Consider the following 17,594-nt stretch of genomic DNA (forward strand, 5'->3'; position numbering starts at 1 on the left):
TGCAAGTTCCAGGGTGAGGCCAGAAATGAGGGGTTCATCAGGGTGCGGGAGGGGGTTCCGAGCTGGGGCAGGAGGTCGAGGCACGGGAGGAGGTCAGGGGTACAGGCTCCAGGCGGCGCGTACCTCAACCAGCTCCTGGAAGCAGTGGCATGTCCCCCCTCCAGCTCCTACGCGGAAGGGCAGGCAGGGGGCTTCACACGCTTCCCACGTCTGCAGGCATTGCCTATGCAGCTCCCATTGGCCACAGTTCCCAGCCAGCACTTGGACAGCTTCCTGGCTGCCCCTACATGTAGGAGCTGGAGGGGGTACATGCTGCTGCTTCCGGGAGCCGCACCCCCAAACCTGCTCCCCAGCTGGAGTGCCGGAGTGGAGCAACTCCCTACCCCGCTGCCCAGTTGGAGCTGGAGGGCCTGATTAAAAGGGCTGTTTGGCAGGATGTGGCCAGCAGGTCGTAGATTGCCCACCCCTGGTTTACAGGTACGAAAAGCTGTCTCTTATCCAAATGCAAAATCTCTGTCTCTCACTTGATGAGATTCATGTAGCAATCCCTCTATGAACATTAAGGCAGGATTATTTCACAAGCACAGAAGATAGAACATTTGAGACAAGTTATGGTGACAAAAAGGTATCTGCCTAGAAAAGGTATGCGTGAAATATTGTTTATCATCAGCTTTAGAGAAGCACTGCTTCCTAGAAAGAAGGTGGCAACACTCTGGTGGAAAATGGGACGGGGTGAACCAGAGTACGATAGGAATTTGATCTAAATGGATAATTGAGTTTTCTAACGGCTATTCTGCCATGTCAGATTTGAAAATTCCTCTTCAAAATTCCCAGGTTGTTGTTTTGTTTTGTTTTTAAACAGAACAGTCTTTTCCCCAACCTCATTCCAAGAAATAGCTGTTTTGCAGAAACGTTCAAATAATGAAATTCAGTCAGAGTCAGAAATTTTCACCACTCAAGTACAAGTTACAAGTATAAATTACTGGAGGTAAAAACATGTAGAAGGGAATGCTGTCAAAACAGACCAATTATTTAGCCTAGAAAGGCTGAACATTTTCTTTTTACCCAAAGACCCCACTGTAGTCTCCCATAACTACTCTTCATCTCCACACATTACACAGTAAGTGGCTAAAGAAGCAACCTAACATTTTTAACAGATGTTAAAGGCTTAGTCTTCTGACTGAGTGATCATGAAAAACGGCTACTAAACTTTCCATAACTGTTGTTCTTCAAGATGCATTTCTCATGTCCATTCCAATGTAGGTATGTGCATGCCATGTGCACTGACGGCGGAAAGTTTTTCCCACAGTAGTATCCATCAGGTAAGATCTAGTGCCCCCTGGCATCGCACCTTCATGGCAGTGTATAGTGACCTGCCAACCCACCACCCCCTTAGTTCCTCCTTGCCAGCAACTTTGACAGAGGGGTAGGTGGGCAGGTTTTGGAATGGACATGAGCAACATCTCAAAGAAAAATTATAGAAAGGTTAGTAACCGCTTTTTCTTCAAGTGCTTGCTTATGTCCATTCCAACGTAGGTGACTCTCAAGGAGTTAAGCAGCTGGGAGTTTTGGAGTTCATGGATATGCTGATTGCAGCACCGCTCGACCAAAGCCTGCATCATCGCTGACTTGTTGGGTGATGGCGTAGTGTGACACAAACGTGTGGACTAAGGACCAGGTCGCCGCTCTGCAGATATCCTCAACTGGAACCTGCACCACAAACGCCATCGATGACGCCTTCAAACAAGGAGCTGGGACTTTTTCCAGGTCATAACAAGTGAGGATTCACAACATGATCCATGATGAGATTCCCTGGACTAAGACTGGACTGCTTTCATCCCATCCGCAATGACTATAAACAGTTTAGTGGTCTTTCTAAAGGGCTTGGTGCTCTCTATATAGAAAGCAAGTGCATGTCTCACATCCAGCGAGTGGAACTTCTGTTCCTCCCTGCTTGCATGCGGCTTAGGATAGAAAACTGGGAGGAAGATGTCCTGATTACTAAGAAATTGTGAGACCACCTTCGGAAGATAGGATCGGTGTGGCTGCAACTGCACCTTGTCCTTGAAGAAGACTGTGTATGGCAGCTCAGAGGTAAGGGTCTGGATCTCTGAAACCCATCTAGCCAAGGTGATGGCAATGAGGAAGGCCACCTTCCAGGACAGATAGACGAATGAGCATGTTGCCAGTGGCCTCCGTCAGCCTCGTCAGAACCAAGTTAAGACCCCAAGGAGACATACTGCAAATACAGTCGTTCCAATCCCTTCAGAAAGCAGCCAGAGATTGAGTTTCAGAATACTGACTGGCCACCCACCCAGGGGTGAAATGCAGAGATCGCAGCTAGATGGACTCTTATGGAGGACAGAATTGGGCCTTCCTGCTTTAAATGAAGCAGGTAATCCAAAATAAAGTGCAGTGAGGACTCAGTAGGTGAAACACCTTTACGCATCAACCAGATTGACAATCTCTTCCATTTTGCCAGGTAAGTGACTCTAGTCAACAGGTTTTCTGCTCCCCAAGAGCACCTCATGAACCTATGCTGAACAGAATCGTTCAGCTGGGTTCAGCCATGGAGCTTCCATGCCGTCAGGTAAAGCGATTTGAGGTTCAGGTAAAACAAGTGACCATGATCCCGAGAGATCAAGTCTGGGAACAGTGGCAGACTGACTGGTGTGTTTACCAAGAGGCCCAGCAGAATGGTGAGCCAGTGCTGACGTGGCTAGACCAGAGCTACAAGGATCAGTCGCATTCCGTCCCTTCTGGCTTTGAACGGGGCCTTGTGAATGAGAGGAGAGAAAGAGAACGCATAGAAGAGCCATCCCATCAGGGAAGGAGAAAAGCATCCATGAGTGAACCTGAACTGTGTCCCAGGAAGGAGCAAAATTGAGGGCACTTCCTGTTGTGCCTTCTTGCAAATAGATCCAGCTGGGGAAATCCCTACTTCTGGAAAACAGTGTTCAAGATGTCTGGGCGAATGTACCAGTTGTGATGGATGGAAAAGGATCTGCTAAGATATCCACTAACTCGTTCTGCAACCCTGGTAGGTATGAGGTGAATGGAATGGGCCATACAGAAGTCCTATCAGCGCAGTGCCTCCTAACATAATAGAGAGGAGTGAGTTCCCCCTTGCTTGTTTATGTAAAACCTTACTGTTGTGTTGTCTGTGAGGACCACTACACACTTGCCCTCCAGATGGGGTCAGAACATTTGGGAAGCTACATGCACAGCCCTTAACTCTCTCACGTTGATATGTAACTCTAGCTCCTCCTATAGTTGCTGGGTCCTGAGGGTCCCCAAGTGGGCTCCCCATCCCATCTTCGAAGTGTCCGTGACCAGGGACTTTGCAGGGTCGGGTCTTGAGAAGGGAATGCCTGCACACAGCCTGCACACAGCATTTTTGCATGTTTATCAATAGTCCCAGATCCTGGAAAGCTGACTGTATCAATCTGACATGCGCCTCCACCTGGTCTCTGGATCAACCTTTGATCAGCCAGTCGTTCAGATAGAGGTATACTTGCACCCCTCTCCTCCTCAGAAAGACTGCCATGCACTTCGTGAACACCCAAGGAGTTGCTGACAGACCAAAGGGTAGCACTATGAACTGATAATGCTTGTGGTCTATCATAAATTTTATGTATCTTCTGAGACCTTGAGAGATAGCAATGTGAAAATATGCATCCTTTAAGTCAAAGATGGCACACCAGTCCCCTGGATCCAGAGAGGGAATAATTGAAGCCAGAGAAACCATGCGGAACTTCAGCTTCTTCATTAATCTGTTGAGGTTTCGCAGATCCAAAATCAGTCTGTTGGCCTTTAGGATCAAAAAGTAACAGGAGCAGAACCACCATCCCCTTAGCTCCATTGGAACCTCTTTCACTGTTCCCACCCTTAGGAGCGACTGCACCTTCTAGGCTAAAAGTCTCTCATGAGAAGGGTCCCTGAAAAGGGTTACGGAGGGAGGGTGGGAAGGAGGAGAACAACTGAATTGCAGGGTATATCCCCCTTCCACCATGCACAATACCCAACAGTCCATGGTAATGCAGGTCCATGCCTGGTAGAAGTGTGACAACCAGTCCACAAACATAGGGGAAATAGGATCTAGAGGCTGTCCTGGTACACCATACTCATGTGTACCCTCAAAAGGTCTGTTTGGACCTTGCCAAGTGTCTCAAGGGGGCAGATATCTGGGCAAATGAGGGTTGAGATGTAGGCCTTCTCTTGTAGACCCTGTTCCTACTCTGGTTATACCCTGTCCCATGTCCAGTGCCGGGCTTCTCTGGTCGGAGCAATGTCTGCTCCTGGGCGAGGCATAGGATTTTGCCTCCAAAACCAAGCCGTAGGACTCACTCCTGGGTGACCATGGTGGTGCAGTGCTGACCAGCACTGGAGAGCAGTGCCAGCACTGGAGAGCGGTGCCATGCCATCATTGCAGGCTTGCCCTTCGAAGGCACCTGCCTTGGTGCCCTGGCATCCTGTGATGTCGGGCCTGCAACAGACAGTTCACAAACAGCCAGGGATGGTGGCATCAAGAGTGAAAGAAGATTCCTCACAGCCTCAAAGGTCTCTGGCATTGATGGTAAAGACAGGGCCAACGCACCACAGTGGCTCTCCCTAGGTGGGGAATCCATTGGCACTGGACTCAACGGCACCCTTCCCAGGGCCAAAAGTCGACAAAGCCGCACGCCCTGTCAGCGCCTCAGAGTGGCCCGACATGGGTCGCACTCTTTCTGAGTTCCTATTGCTCGCAGGTCTCGGGGTCAGGGAGCACCCCTGGTCTGTCTTCCTGTGTTTTTTCTTTGGCACCGGTGATGATGAGTAGTGCGAAGAGGCTGGTGCCAGTTTCCTGTGAACCAAGATTGTATGACAGTGCCAGGAGTCCTGGCCGCCGGCGCTCAATCCTTTCACAGTGCCAGTGAGGAGGAAGGGCACTATCTCTCTTTTCAAGGACTTCTGACCAACATAGAAGTGCTTGGTGCCGATTTCACTTGAAGCTCCGAGGTGGGACGAAGAGGCACCTCCATCAGGAGGAACTTAAGTCTGTTTTCCCTGTCCTTTTTAATCCTGGGTTTGAAACCCCTACAGATCTTGCACCATTCTCGAACGTGGACCTCTCCCAGACACTTAAGACAGTTATCATGCAGGTCACTCACCAGTATCAGTTTGTGGCACGCCACACGCTGTTTGAACTGGGACCGAAACATATCCCGGTACCCAGTACAGGCTACCCCACAAGGTGAGGAACACTGCTAACTATATTATACTTACTTAACTATTTACAATTTATTTACAGATAAAGTCCACTGAGAGCAACACTTGTGAGATGCAAGAGATAAGTATGTTCCAGCAACTGTCATGGGCGGTAAAAAGGAACTGAGGGAGCAGTGGGGCAGCAGACCATGAGGGCATGACTCCAGAGGGCACCAGAGCTGACCTGACGGATACCACTGAGGGAAAAACTTTCCAGTGGCAGTGCACGCGGCACATACACACCTACATTGGAATGAACATGAGCAAGCACTCGAAGAATGAAGGTTTCCAAAATGGCACTGGATGCTAACCTCTAACAGAAGGTTTTTGCAAGTGGTGTACAACTTGATAACAAAAGATACTTATAGATTACTATTATGCACTGAGAGTTTTAAACTGGTCTTTAAAAAGTCTTCAGAACAACATTCATTGGTTTAATCATTGTTCAAACCACCTGAAGATAAAGGACAAGCACGCAAGACCTTTTTGAAAGAAACCAGTTCACTAACTTCAGTATAAAAGACAAAAGAGAGGAATCCATTCTTTTTGGTCTTATTTTCTTAAAGTATTTTCCCACAAATAAATTCACCTTTGCATTTAACTTCAGTGTGATTAGATGCTGTCGACCACAAGAGTCTTCTCCTTTTAGCTTGATGGTATTAAGGCCAGTATCTACATACACGACTCTGAAAGGAAAAGAAAACTCTGGTAGTATAAGAGAGAATTATAACTCCTAATCTTTGCTATATTCCTAATTAGTCTGTTACAAATATTAATTAGTGGAAGTCCTGCATGCCAGCCATTTCTGTTGTAGTAGATTTACTGCTGTTAATACATCAGTCTACTGCTTAATGCAGTCATATATCTCTGGGTTATTTACAATGTGTGTCAAGGCTCATGCTGTGGTCAGTGAGCACTATGTTTCAGTTTTCCATCACTGGAACCTTTGACACACACAGCATGTTCCTGTCAGCTTCTACTTATGTACACATTAAACTTTCTGTCAAATTCCTTAATCCATTTCTGCAGTTTCTTACAGTATAAGACTTTTATGGTCTCTATTTGCTTTTCTCCTCAATGAACTTCTCTTTTATTATCATCAATACTGTTATTTTAGAAAATTCAGTTGGTATTGGTTTATATACTCAAATCAATTTTCTAAAGAAAATATAGTATTAGAACAGGTATAAAGTCATTTAAAATAATTTTCTTTCATGTTATGACAGTTTTATACAGTATACATGTACCCAAGCAAGTGTTAAGTGCATACTGAAGGTTGCTAAGATTTTAAACATGTAACAAATACAGGAGTTTTGTTTAAGATGCCACAGATTTAAGTTTCCTACTACAATGGAGACCAATACATTTTAAAAAACACCATTCTTTGGAAAGAAGGTCCCCTGAGTAGTTTAAACTATTGCCAAAGAGGTTCTAACTTAGCTGTATATTTACTAGTGAACTGGGCATGTGGATATTTTGACACTTTTACAATAACATTCTCCTGTAAATATAAAAAGCAGTCTAAGCGTATTGCACAATTTATCACCAATACTGATAACAAGGCCCATTAGAGTTCAAAACTAGCTTCTGCCTGCTGACCTGCCTAACAGTTTTTTAAATAAAAAAACATTACATACTAGTCCAGTCACTGGAGTCAGCACACTGGGAAAATGGCTCTCTTTCAGGAGAAGCTGGTCAGAGGAAGCCTTATTAAAGCAGAAAAAAATAGGTCTGAACTGAAGGATATGGATGCTCTTGGATTAGAAGCAGAAGAAAATAGTGAAAAGAAGAAAATTAGGAAAACATTTGTACTCCACAGCACACACAATCAAATACGCAGGAATTGGGAAAAAATAAATAGAAAAAGTGGTAGAAGTTGGGGATATGAAAAAGGATGCATTAATCATGAAATAATTACATCTGATTTTCATGTACAATATCAAATGACTCAAAGTTCTTTTGGGTAATTTGACACTAATATCATTTTCCCTAGAAAATTTAAGAGTTGAATTCAGGACTTACATGAGAAGGTGTAATTAAGCTTAAGTCAATCAATCTGCATTAATTTAAACCCAGTATAAATTTGGCTCTAGTCTGTGTCTCCATTTTAAATCAGAAAATCATTAATCCCATCTTTTTCAAAAACCTTGCACCAGATCACCATAGCAAGATTTTATAAAGTGAAGATTAAGAGATTCTAAATCCATCCTTCACTTACAGTTGCTGAGAAAAACAAAACATGATTTCATATAGTTAAACCAGGAAATGTATACTGTCATGCCCAATATGTAGTATAACTAGTGCCTGCCATAAAGCATCACCATACCAGATAGCAAAAAACTAGAGAAAAAAATTGAAGAGACGCTGTCAAGGTTGTTAGGATTTAAGATTAACCTACCTTGACAGTTGCCCTGTATATTTCAGAACAAGATCCAAAACTGGTTTACTGTTCACTGGAAACAGATGGACATATTTTATCTCAAACACACTTGTTTACAAGTAAATAAGTCTTTAGTGCTGTGACAAAGTTTTATTTAAAAATACTGGAATCCTTACGGTAAGTCTAATAAATGATCAACATCAAACTAGGGCAATTGTAAAGGCATAACAACTCTTAGTGTGCCTTTAAAATTTAAAAAAAATACATATAAAACTATTATAAATAAATAGTATCATGCCAGCAGTATGATCACATTCAAGACCTTAGCTTGGAAAGACCCTCCAGTCAATTTCATGAATGTTGGAAACTAGGCACACTGCAAAAACTACCAAGTTTTGAAATGTCTTCAGAAAGGGTGCTATGATACAGAAAATCACATGTAGTTGTGCAATAATATACCTTTATACACTTACCATATAAAAAAATCCAAGAGAAAGTAACTCCCATCTCCCACTTTTCCACACATATATTGTCAATAAATTCTAGAACAAAAAAGTATCTTTGCAAAAAGTTGTTTTTTAAAAAATTTAAATCATCATCAACAGTTTGAAATGCTGGAAAAGATCTTCAGGAAAACACACACGCTAATCCTCTATGAAGTACTATTGAACTTAAAGCCAATCTGAAAATCCTTACCCCTTAGAGCTTGGGAAGGGGGAAATAATGAACTTTGACCTCTAGAACTCTCTCCTGGTGGATGACAGACTGAAAGAGTACACAGATACACCTTGATTAGAGATAAAGAGAGGCTAAGACTTTAATATTAAATAATCCACAACAGAGAAGCAGAGTTTGGAGGCTAGTTGTTATACACTACCTACAGTGAAAACTAGGGTATCAAGCAATTAAAAAAAATGAATCACAATTAATCGTGCAATTAAAAGAATTAAACACGATTAATAGCATTGTTAAATAATAGAAGAATACCATTTATTTAAATATTTTTGGATGTTTTCTACATTGTCAAATATATTGATTTCAATCACAACACAGAACAGAGTACAGTGCTCACATTTATTTTTTACTATAAACATTTGTGCTATAAAAACAAAAGAAATAGTATTTTTAATTCACCTAATACAAGTACTGTAATACAATTTCTTTATCATGAAAGTTGAACTTACAAATGTAGAATTCTGTACAAAAAAAAACTGCATTCAAAAATAAAACAATGTAAAACTTTAGAGCCTACAAGTCCATTCAAGTCCTACTTTTTGTTCACTCGGACAAGCAAGTTTGTTTACATTCCCAGGAGATAATGCTGCCCGCTTCTTGTTTACAATGTCACGTGAAAATGAGAATAGGTGTTCACATGGCACTGAGGTAGCCAGTGCCACAAGATATTTACGTGCCAGAGCTGTTAAAGATTCATATGACCCTTCATGCTTCAACCACCATTCCAAAGGACGTGTGTCCAGGCTAATGAGGGGTTCTGCTAGATAACAATCCAAAGCAGTGCACACCGATGCACGTTCATTTTCATCATATGAGTCAGATGCCACCAGCAGAAGGTTGATTTTCTTTTTTTAGTTTGGGTTTGGGTTCTGTAGTTTCCGCATCGGAGTGACGCTCTTTTAAGACTTCTGAAAGCATGCTCCATACCTCGTCCCTTTCAGATTTTGGAAGGTACTTCAGATTCTTAAACCTTAGGATCAAGTGCTGTAGCTATCTTTAGAAATCTCACATTGGTACCGTCTTTGCGTTTTGTCAAATCTGCAGTGAAAGTGTTTTTAAAACAAACAACATGTGCTGGGTCATCATCCGAGACTGCTATTACATGAAATATGTGACAGAATATGGGTAAAACAGAGCAGGAGACATACTATTCTCCCCCAAGGAGTTCAATCACAAATTTAATTAAAGCATTATTTTTTTAACAAGTGTCATCAGCATGGAAGCATGTCCTCTGGAATGGTGGCCTAAGCATAAAGGGGCAAACGAATGTTTAGCATATACAGCATGTAAATACCTTGTAATGCCAGCTACAAAAGTGTCATACGAACGCCTGTTCTCACTTTCAGGTGACATTGTAAATAAGAAGCCGGCAGCATTATCTCCGGTAAATATAAACAAACTTTTTTGTCTTTGTGATTGGTTGAACAAGAAGTAGGACTGAGTGGACTCGTACGCTCTAAAGTTGTACATTGTTTTGTTTTTGAGTGCAGTTACATAACAACAAAAATCCACATTTGTAAGTTGCACTTTCACGAGAAAGAGACTGCATTATGGTCTTGTATTAGGTGAATTGAAAAATACTATTTCTTTTGTTCATCATTTTTACATTGCAAATATTTATAATAAAAATAATATAAAGTGAGCACTGTACACTTTGTATTCTGTGTTGTAATTGAAATCAATATATTTGAAAATGTAGAAAAACATCCAAAAATATTTAATAAATGTCAATTGGTATTCTATTGCATAACAATGCGATTAAAACTGCAATTAATTGTGATTAATTTTTTTGAGTTAATTGCGTGAGTTAACTGCGATTAATCAACTGCCCTAGTCAAAACCTTTTTCTATTTCTGAGTTTAGTACTTCACCATAAATGGCTTTTCGGACTCCAGCAGAATCTTTTGCACTTCAGAGCATGCCAAATCAGAAATAGTCAACCTCCCAGGATCCAGGCTGTGAAGTGGAGCAGTTACAGATTGAAAGTCAGCAGGTGCAATGACATCATTAGGAGATACTGAGGGTCCCACAAATTTCATATAGAAATACAGTCTAGACCAGTGATTTTCAACCTGTTTCCCATTGTGAGCTGCATATGCAGCATTCTGTGTGTTACTTGGGCCGCCTCCACACAATATATATACTACCTGTATGGCCCTGAGGATGTCACGATGGCCGCAGCTGTATGCTGATTGAGCCAGAAGAGGGCCGCGGGTTGAGAACCCTGGTCTAGATGCTGAAGCAATTACTATGACCCATGCGTTCTTCTGGCATATTTTTGCTCACCAGTGGGATCAGTGGAAAAGTGTAAAGGATTAGTGAGGAGATGGGGGGGGGTTGTGGTGCCTTTCGTTTAACTGTTTGTATCCAGCTCTGCTCTGGAGCAGAAATGAGGACACAGCACACTTGTCAAAGAGGTCTGATGACAAATGGCTCCTTTTCTTGAATAAGAGATCTATTGCAGTTGATCCCAGACCCAAACTATGGTCTAAACTCAAAAGTTTGGTTGATGTAGGCATAGAAACAGCTATGTTGATGGAAGAATGCTTCCACTGATGTAGCTAACTTCATTTAGGGAGCTAGTGTTCCTACACTGATGGAAAAAACCCTTCCATTAGCATAGGTTGCATCTACACTACAAAGTTAAGCCAGCATACTTACGCTGACATAACTATGCTGGTAAAGTCTCCATAGCGTAGACATATCACTAGTCATATTGTCTTTAAAGTCTGTGCCCACAGTGTTCTCTGTTAGTGCACTACCTGTGCTTGCCAAATACAGGCATAAGATGCACTTGATGAAATAGGCATCAGTTCCACAGTAATGCCCTCGCAAAGCTGTTGGGACTGAACACCTTGTTTGTTGATATAACACTTGACTGTCTTCTAGTCAGTTTCTTGGACAATACTGGCTTATCAGTTGTAGAAAAAAAATTTATAACCCACCTTGTAGCTCTCAGTTCCAGAAAATGGATTTTGATCTTAGGTACATTCCATCAACCATGAACTGTTAGCTTCTAGAGGTGTGGCTCTACCCAAACTAGATGCACTTGTGATGATCACAGTAGATGGGAAAAGAAGACTAAATGTATTGTCTGAGAGTTCACAGCATTGGAGAGTCCTAAGGTTGTTTTGTTGTTGTTATATATATTAAAAATACTCTAACTATGTCTTCTTTGCCTGCATTTCAGCCAGTGGTCTCACTTAGATACAGGGAAAACTTCATCCTGTGAATTACAAGCAGGAACCATGTTCTTTTTGGCTAGTAAAAGGCTTGTACAAAAGAACTGGGTCTTTTATCAATAGAATCTGTCCTTAAGGGAGGGCAGATTATGGCTTCTCATAAGAAAATATTAGTATGGCATCTGCTGAAGAAATCACCACTTGACAGTTTTACTTGGCCAGATTGTCAGTATCTCAGCTGTCTTTTCTGGTTAAGGTTATTGAAAAAGTGGGGGAAAAGCAATTCTGAATATCTGGTGGCCTCCGACCTCTTGCACTCTTTTCAATATGGGTGCCATCCAGTGTATGGAACAGACTGCTCCAGTTACATTGGTAGATGATCTCTTGGTAGTGCATAAAGATTTCATCACCATGCTATTATTAAATGCCAGATGGCAACACTTAATGCCAACAACATCAGTGCTAACGCCTTTGTGGACCCCAGCAGATTAGAATAGGCCGGAGCTGTTTTTTGGATGGTTCTGTTCTTTTCTATTAGATAGCTGCGTGCTCTCTCGCTCTCTCTCTCTCTCTCTGACGGAGCTCTCATGTGGGGTTCTGCAGGTTTCCATCTTGTCATTCTCCCATCCAATGTGAATTTAGGGAAGTTGGGATGATTAGTCAGGAGATGGGGGGTTGTGGTGCCTTCAGTATGCTAATGACTCCCACCTTGGTCTCTGTATCACTTCATCCACCCATAGCAGTCAATTGCCTCGCCCAGTGTTTGGAAGACATCAGGACATGGAGAAGAGTTAATTAGCTGGTTGAAACACAGTCTGGAGAAATCTGAGAGGATGTTGATAGATTCGTAGATTTCAAAGAGAGAAGGGACCATTGTGTTCATCTAGTCTGACCTTCTGAATGACACAGGCCATAGAGCTCCCCCAATACAATTCCTAGAGCGTATCTTTTAGAAAAACATCCAATCCTGATTTAAAAATTGTCCATAATGGAGGATCCACCATGACCCTTGGTAAATTGTTCCAATGGTTAATTAGTTTCAATGTTAAAAATTTAAGCCCTATTCCATGTCCAAATTTGTATAGTTTCAACTTCCAGCCACTGGGTCGTGATATCTCTTTCTCTGCTAGACTGAATAGCCCATTATTAATTATTTGTTCCCCATGTTGGTACTTATAGATTTGGTTGCAATCACCCCTTAACCTTCACTTTGTTAAACTAAAGAGATTGAGTTTCTTGATTCTATCACTATAAGGCATGTTTCCTAATCCTTTAGTAATTCTCGTGGCTCTTCTCTGAACCCTCTCCAATTTAGCAACACCCTTCTTGAATTCTGGACACCAGAAGTGGGCACAGTATTCCAGCAGCAGTCATACCAGTGCCAAATGGAGAGATAAAATAACCCCTCTACTCCTACTCAATATACCCGTTTATGCATTCAAGGACTACATTAGCCCTATTGGCTACAGCATTGCCCTGGGAACTCATGTTCAGCTGATTATCCACCATGATCCCTAAATCTTTTTCAGAGTCACTGCTTCCCAGGATAGAGTCCCCCACTGCGCAAGTATGGCCTCTTTGTCCCTCCCCCGCCCCCCCCCACATAGGTGGTGATGAAAACAAATGTAAGAGATATCACATCACTTCATCTACTTCAGGGGCTCAAGTAGCATCACAGGGCAAGGTGCAGAATTTAAGAGTCTGGTTGGTGCTACCAGAAGAGCACATAGCAGCCATAGCCAGAAGGTTGTGCCAGTTTTTTCTCAAAATCAAACCTTTCCTTGTTAATTCCAAACTAAATTACTGCAATGTGCCCTACATAGGGCTACATCTTATTTCTATCCGGAGGTTGAAGCTGATACAAAATTTGACCAATAGTTATTGGGTATATCTTTCTAGAAATATTTGACATCAGTGCTTTTAAATTTCCACAGACCACCTATTTAGGTACAACAACAGAAAGGGAAAATTCTGTTTTAAGTGAATATTCATTCTAGGACCCTCCATGTCAGACAGTTTCCACGGTGAGCATTACCCATCTCAGTGGCAACTGGGGCAGGCCCGATGTTTGCTCTGAGCCTGGATTTAGGAACTCCCCTCAGGAAGAACTCTCCAGAACAATAGCTTCCAAAGCTGAAAAAACACCATATTGAGTATTCAACTCAAACCATTTGCAGCAGATCCTTGACATAAAATTTAGAGATTTCCTGGAGGAACACCCTCTTCCCTTTCAAACTACACCTCTACCCCGATATAACGCGGCCCGATATAACATGAATTCGGTAAAGCAGCGCTCCGGGGGGGGCGGGGCTGTGCACTCCGGCGGATCAAAGCAAGTTCGATATAACGCAGTTTCACCTATAACACAGTAAGATTTTTTGGCTCTCGAGGACAGCGTTATATCAGGGTGGAGGTGTACTTAACAAGTGAACAGCAAGGGGAAAAAAATACCTTGGATGTAATGCAGGGAGGGAGGGTGAGTGTGTCTGACATGGAATGTCCTAGAATGAAAATCCATAGTAATAATCAAAGGCCACTCTGCTTATTGACTATGATCCACAGTAGCATCACCCAATGGTGAGAGACAAGGAGTGCTCTGCATAGCAGGTATAGTCCCAATGTGTGTGTGGGGGGAGGGGGGGGAAATGACACAGGCCCACCCTACTCCACTGAGTTCCAACACAGGACCCTGCAAAGCAGAAGACCATATAGGTGGCCTAGAGTCTGGTACCCTTACTCACGCCCGCAGGTCACTTCCTATCCCTGTACCTCCGTTGGCATCATGGATCAGTCTTGGGATCCCTCCTCCTGGTTTCCTCCCTGGTTTGTTTCCAGAGCCCCTTCCCTCTGGTGACAGCGAGTTGTCATCCTCAGTTCCTGTGGTTGATGGGATTCCAGTGGCTTGGCTAGGAGGCTCGGTCCCAACTGTCTGGAGTCTCAGCAGGATGCAGCTGCACCCAACTGCTCTCTTCCTTGGTCAGCCCAGACTGAGCGAAACTGCTCCCTTTTGAATGCTCCCACCACTGAAAGCATGCCCAGCAGAGGCAAGGGGGTATGGCTTCATGTATACAGAGCAGCTCCTTAACCCTTTCCTCACTGGTGTGGGGTTAATACACTCCATCACAGTGATGCTGGGGGATGGAAACCCTTTCATTATACAGAACCACCAGATTTGTTAGAATGTGTAACTGATGTTTCACTGAGAGCATACCAAGCTCTGAAACCCCTTTGCACCAAGAGATGGGGAATAGGAAAGATACTTTCAGTGAAAAGGTGAAGAGAGCTACCAAATGTGAAGCTGAGAGATGGTATTTGAACTCATAGCACACAGATCAAAAACATGAGAGGAATCTACATATTGCCAGAAGACCGATAAGATTGGTGGTCCTCAGGAGTCTTATATGATGGTGATGAGTTTCTCATGGGTTTTTCAAAGTGCAATACGCTTGCAGTTGCTGACTCATCTTTCCCAGAAACATTGGCCTTGAGCCTCATTGTCAAGACCTCTTGTAAAGACACTAGAATATTCTTTGCTTCAGCTGACTTTGGTATTACCAGGGACACACATCAGGGCAATCTCTAAACTTCAAGCAATACATAGACATCATTTGTAAACTTCCTCCAACATGGCAAGAAGATGTTTGTCACCTTAGAATAAGTAACTGTAGTTCCTTCCTCTCACCATCCCAGATGATAAGTCAGGCAGCGCTAGATATTGATTAGGATAGGCCTCTGATTACACTATGTGGGGAGGGGTTGTATGTGAGCAGGAGTTGGAGAGGAGGTTCCAGATGCATTTAAAAAGGTTTGAGAACAAAAGGCCTAAAGCTCAATGAGAAGATAATTATAATCACTGTGGCCTGTTCCTGTAATTGTTCTTTCCAGTTGTTCACTCAGAGCCATGCTTCTGAAGGTTTTTAAGATATACCTCCCAGGCTTGCATAACAAATTGAGAAGGTAACCAGACATGGATACACATCTCCTTTCCACTTGAAGGGAGGAATGTGGAGCCCTGCAACCTGACCCAAACCTGATGGGACCTGATTACAAATGTTGAGTGGGAAAACCACCAGACACTTTCAGGCTTGAGTTAACACAGCTCTCCTCCTGCCTATGACATTGGTACAGTGGCATGCTTTGCTCCTGCTGACCGCTGCCAGCTTGCTGGGCTGTGCACCATGCAGAGTGAGTATGCCACTGAGCTCCAGTGCCTCTGAGTCCACAGAAGGATGCAGTGGACAGCAACAGCAGGGAACAGCCACTGGCACGTGCAGCCGCCACCACATTGATCCCATGGGCAGGAGCTAGCAGCACTGACTCAAGTTCGGTGGGAAGGGTTGGGATCAAATTAGAAAACAACTCAATCCTCTTGGGTCTGGGTCTGCTTAGGGCCTAAAAATTAGGCCCAAGCAGACTGCTAGAGGGATGAATGGAATTTGCGAATACCCATGGGTACGTTACAAGCCCAAGAGGACAGTACTTTGTATAGAATATGCTTCTCGGTGTAGCAGAAACTAAAATCTCTGCACGACTCTCCCCAATCATATCATCCATAGATTTTCAGCAGATTTATTTTCATATTCTGAAATTTTGGGATGAGAATGCTGTAATGATGGATTTCAGTATTTCCACCTGGAATATTGATTTCTTTATAAACTTGAGAGCCCTGATATCTAAAGTGGTCTACATGCTATTAGATTCATAGACTTTAAGGCCAGAAAGGACCATCATGATCATATAGTCTGATCTTCTGCACACTGCAGGCCACAGAACCTCACCCACCCACTCCTGCATTAGACCCATAACCTCTGGCTGCATTACTGAAGTCCTCAAATTATGATTTAAGGACTTCTAGTTACAAAGAATCCATCATTTACTCTAGTTTAAACCTGAAACTGACCATGCCCCATGCTGCAGAGGAAGTTGAGAAAACCCCAGGGTTTCTGTCAATCTGACCTGGGAGGAAATTTCTTCCCAACTCCAAGTATGGCGGTCATTTGGACCCTGAACATGTCAGCAAGACCCACCAGACACACCTGGGAAAAAATTCTCATAGTAACTCAGAACCCTCCCCCATCTAGTGTCCCATCTCCAGCTGTTGCAGATATTTGTTACTAGCACAGATGGGCCACATGCCATTGTAGGGGGGTCTCATCAGACATTCCCTTCCATAAATTTACCAAGCTGTCTTGAAGCCAGTTAGGTTTTTAACCCCTCACGTTTTTGCTCCCCTTAGAAGGCTGTTCCAAGACTTTACTCTTCTGATGGTTAGAAACCTTTGTCTAATTTCAAGCCTAAACGTGTTGATTACCAGTTTATATCCATTTGTTCTTGTGTCATTTCATCTTTGTTCCTATATATGCAGTAAGCAGGAACATCTCATGGGTTAGAGCCCACTCCCCCACCTGGAGAGCTTTCTTCACACAGAAAGCATACCCAGCTGTCTCCCTGTCCGGAGACATAGTTACATTAAAAATGTTATATTAAATGGTGGCTTGATTGCCTGCTGAATGAAGATAGGATACAACTTGACCAACCTCATCTCCAGAGAACCGATATGCAATAGTTGTTCATGGAGAGACCAAATTCTCTGGTGTTGGTTCCCTTCTATGAATTCCCCATCATTCCTGCCAATGAGCTGCCATGTTGTCACAGCAATATGAACATATGCCACACACAGTGCTCAGAAAGACAGTTTTCATCCCCGAGCAGGCTCCCTAAATTCACACACTTCCTCTTTTACACAGTGGAGCCACAATGCCTTCCTGCACAGAAGCCCCTTATGGCTGCAAAAGAGGAGTTAGATTCACCCCTCAGATAGTGTAATGTATTTTTATGTGCTAGTTTCTTAGAACAACTGTGTGTCATCGAAAGGATAAACTCATTTGCTGGTGCAACAGTAGCTTTACCTACTACATGTAACTCAGATATGGTGACATCACTTATCTTTCACTATTTAATGAAAAGTGTCAGAATCAAATGATATACAACACAAGGAAAAAGCAGGAGAGAAAAGGAGAAAGAAGAAGTTGTATTAAAAATATTGTCTA

The 17,594-nt window shown here is 42.9% G+C and overlaps 1 protein-coding gene across 1 annotated transcript in view; it reads right to left on the reverse strand.

Moving 5' to 3' along the window:
* Positions 1-17,594, reverse strand: part of FANCL (FA complementation group L) — a 73,175-nt gene that overhangs the window by 42,039 nt on the left and 13,542 nt on the right. The window contains exon 6 of the mRNA XM_045009466.1: positions 5,837-5,933. Within this exon, the coding sequence (XP_044865401.1) occupies positions 5,837-5,933 (97 nt within the window). The remainder of the gene's footprint in view (positions 1-5,836; positions 5,934-17,594) is intronic.

Source organism: Mauremys mutica, chromosome 3 (assembly GCF_020497125.1).
Source record: "Mauremys mutica isolate MM-2020 ecotype Southern chromosome 3, ASM2049712v1, whole genome shotgun sequence".
Classification (NCBI taxonomy): domain Eukaryota; kingdom Metazoa; phylum Chordata; order Testudines; family Geoemydidae; genus Mauremys; species Mauremys mutica.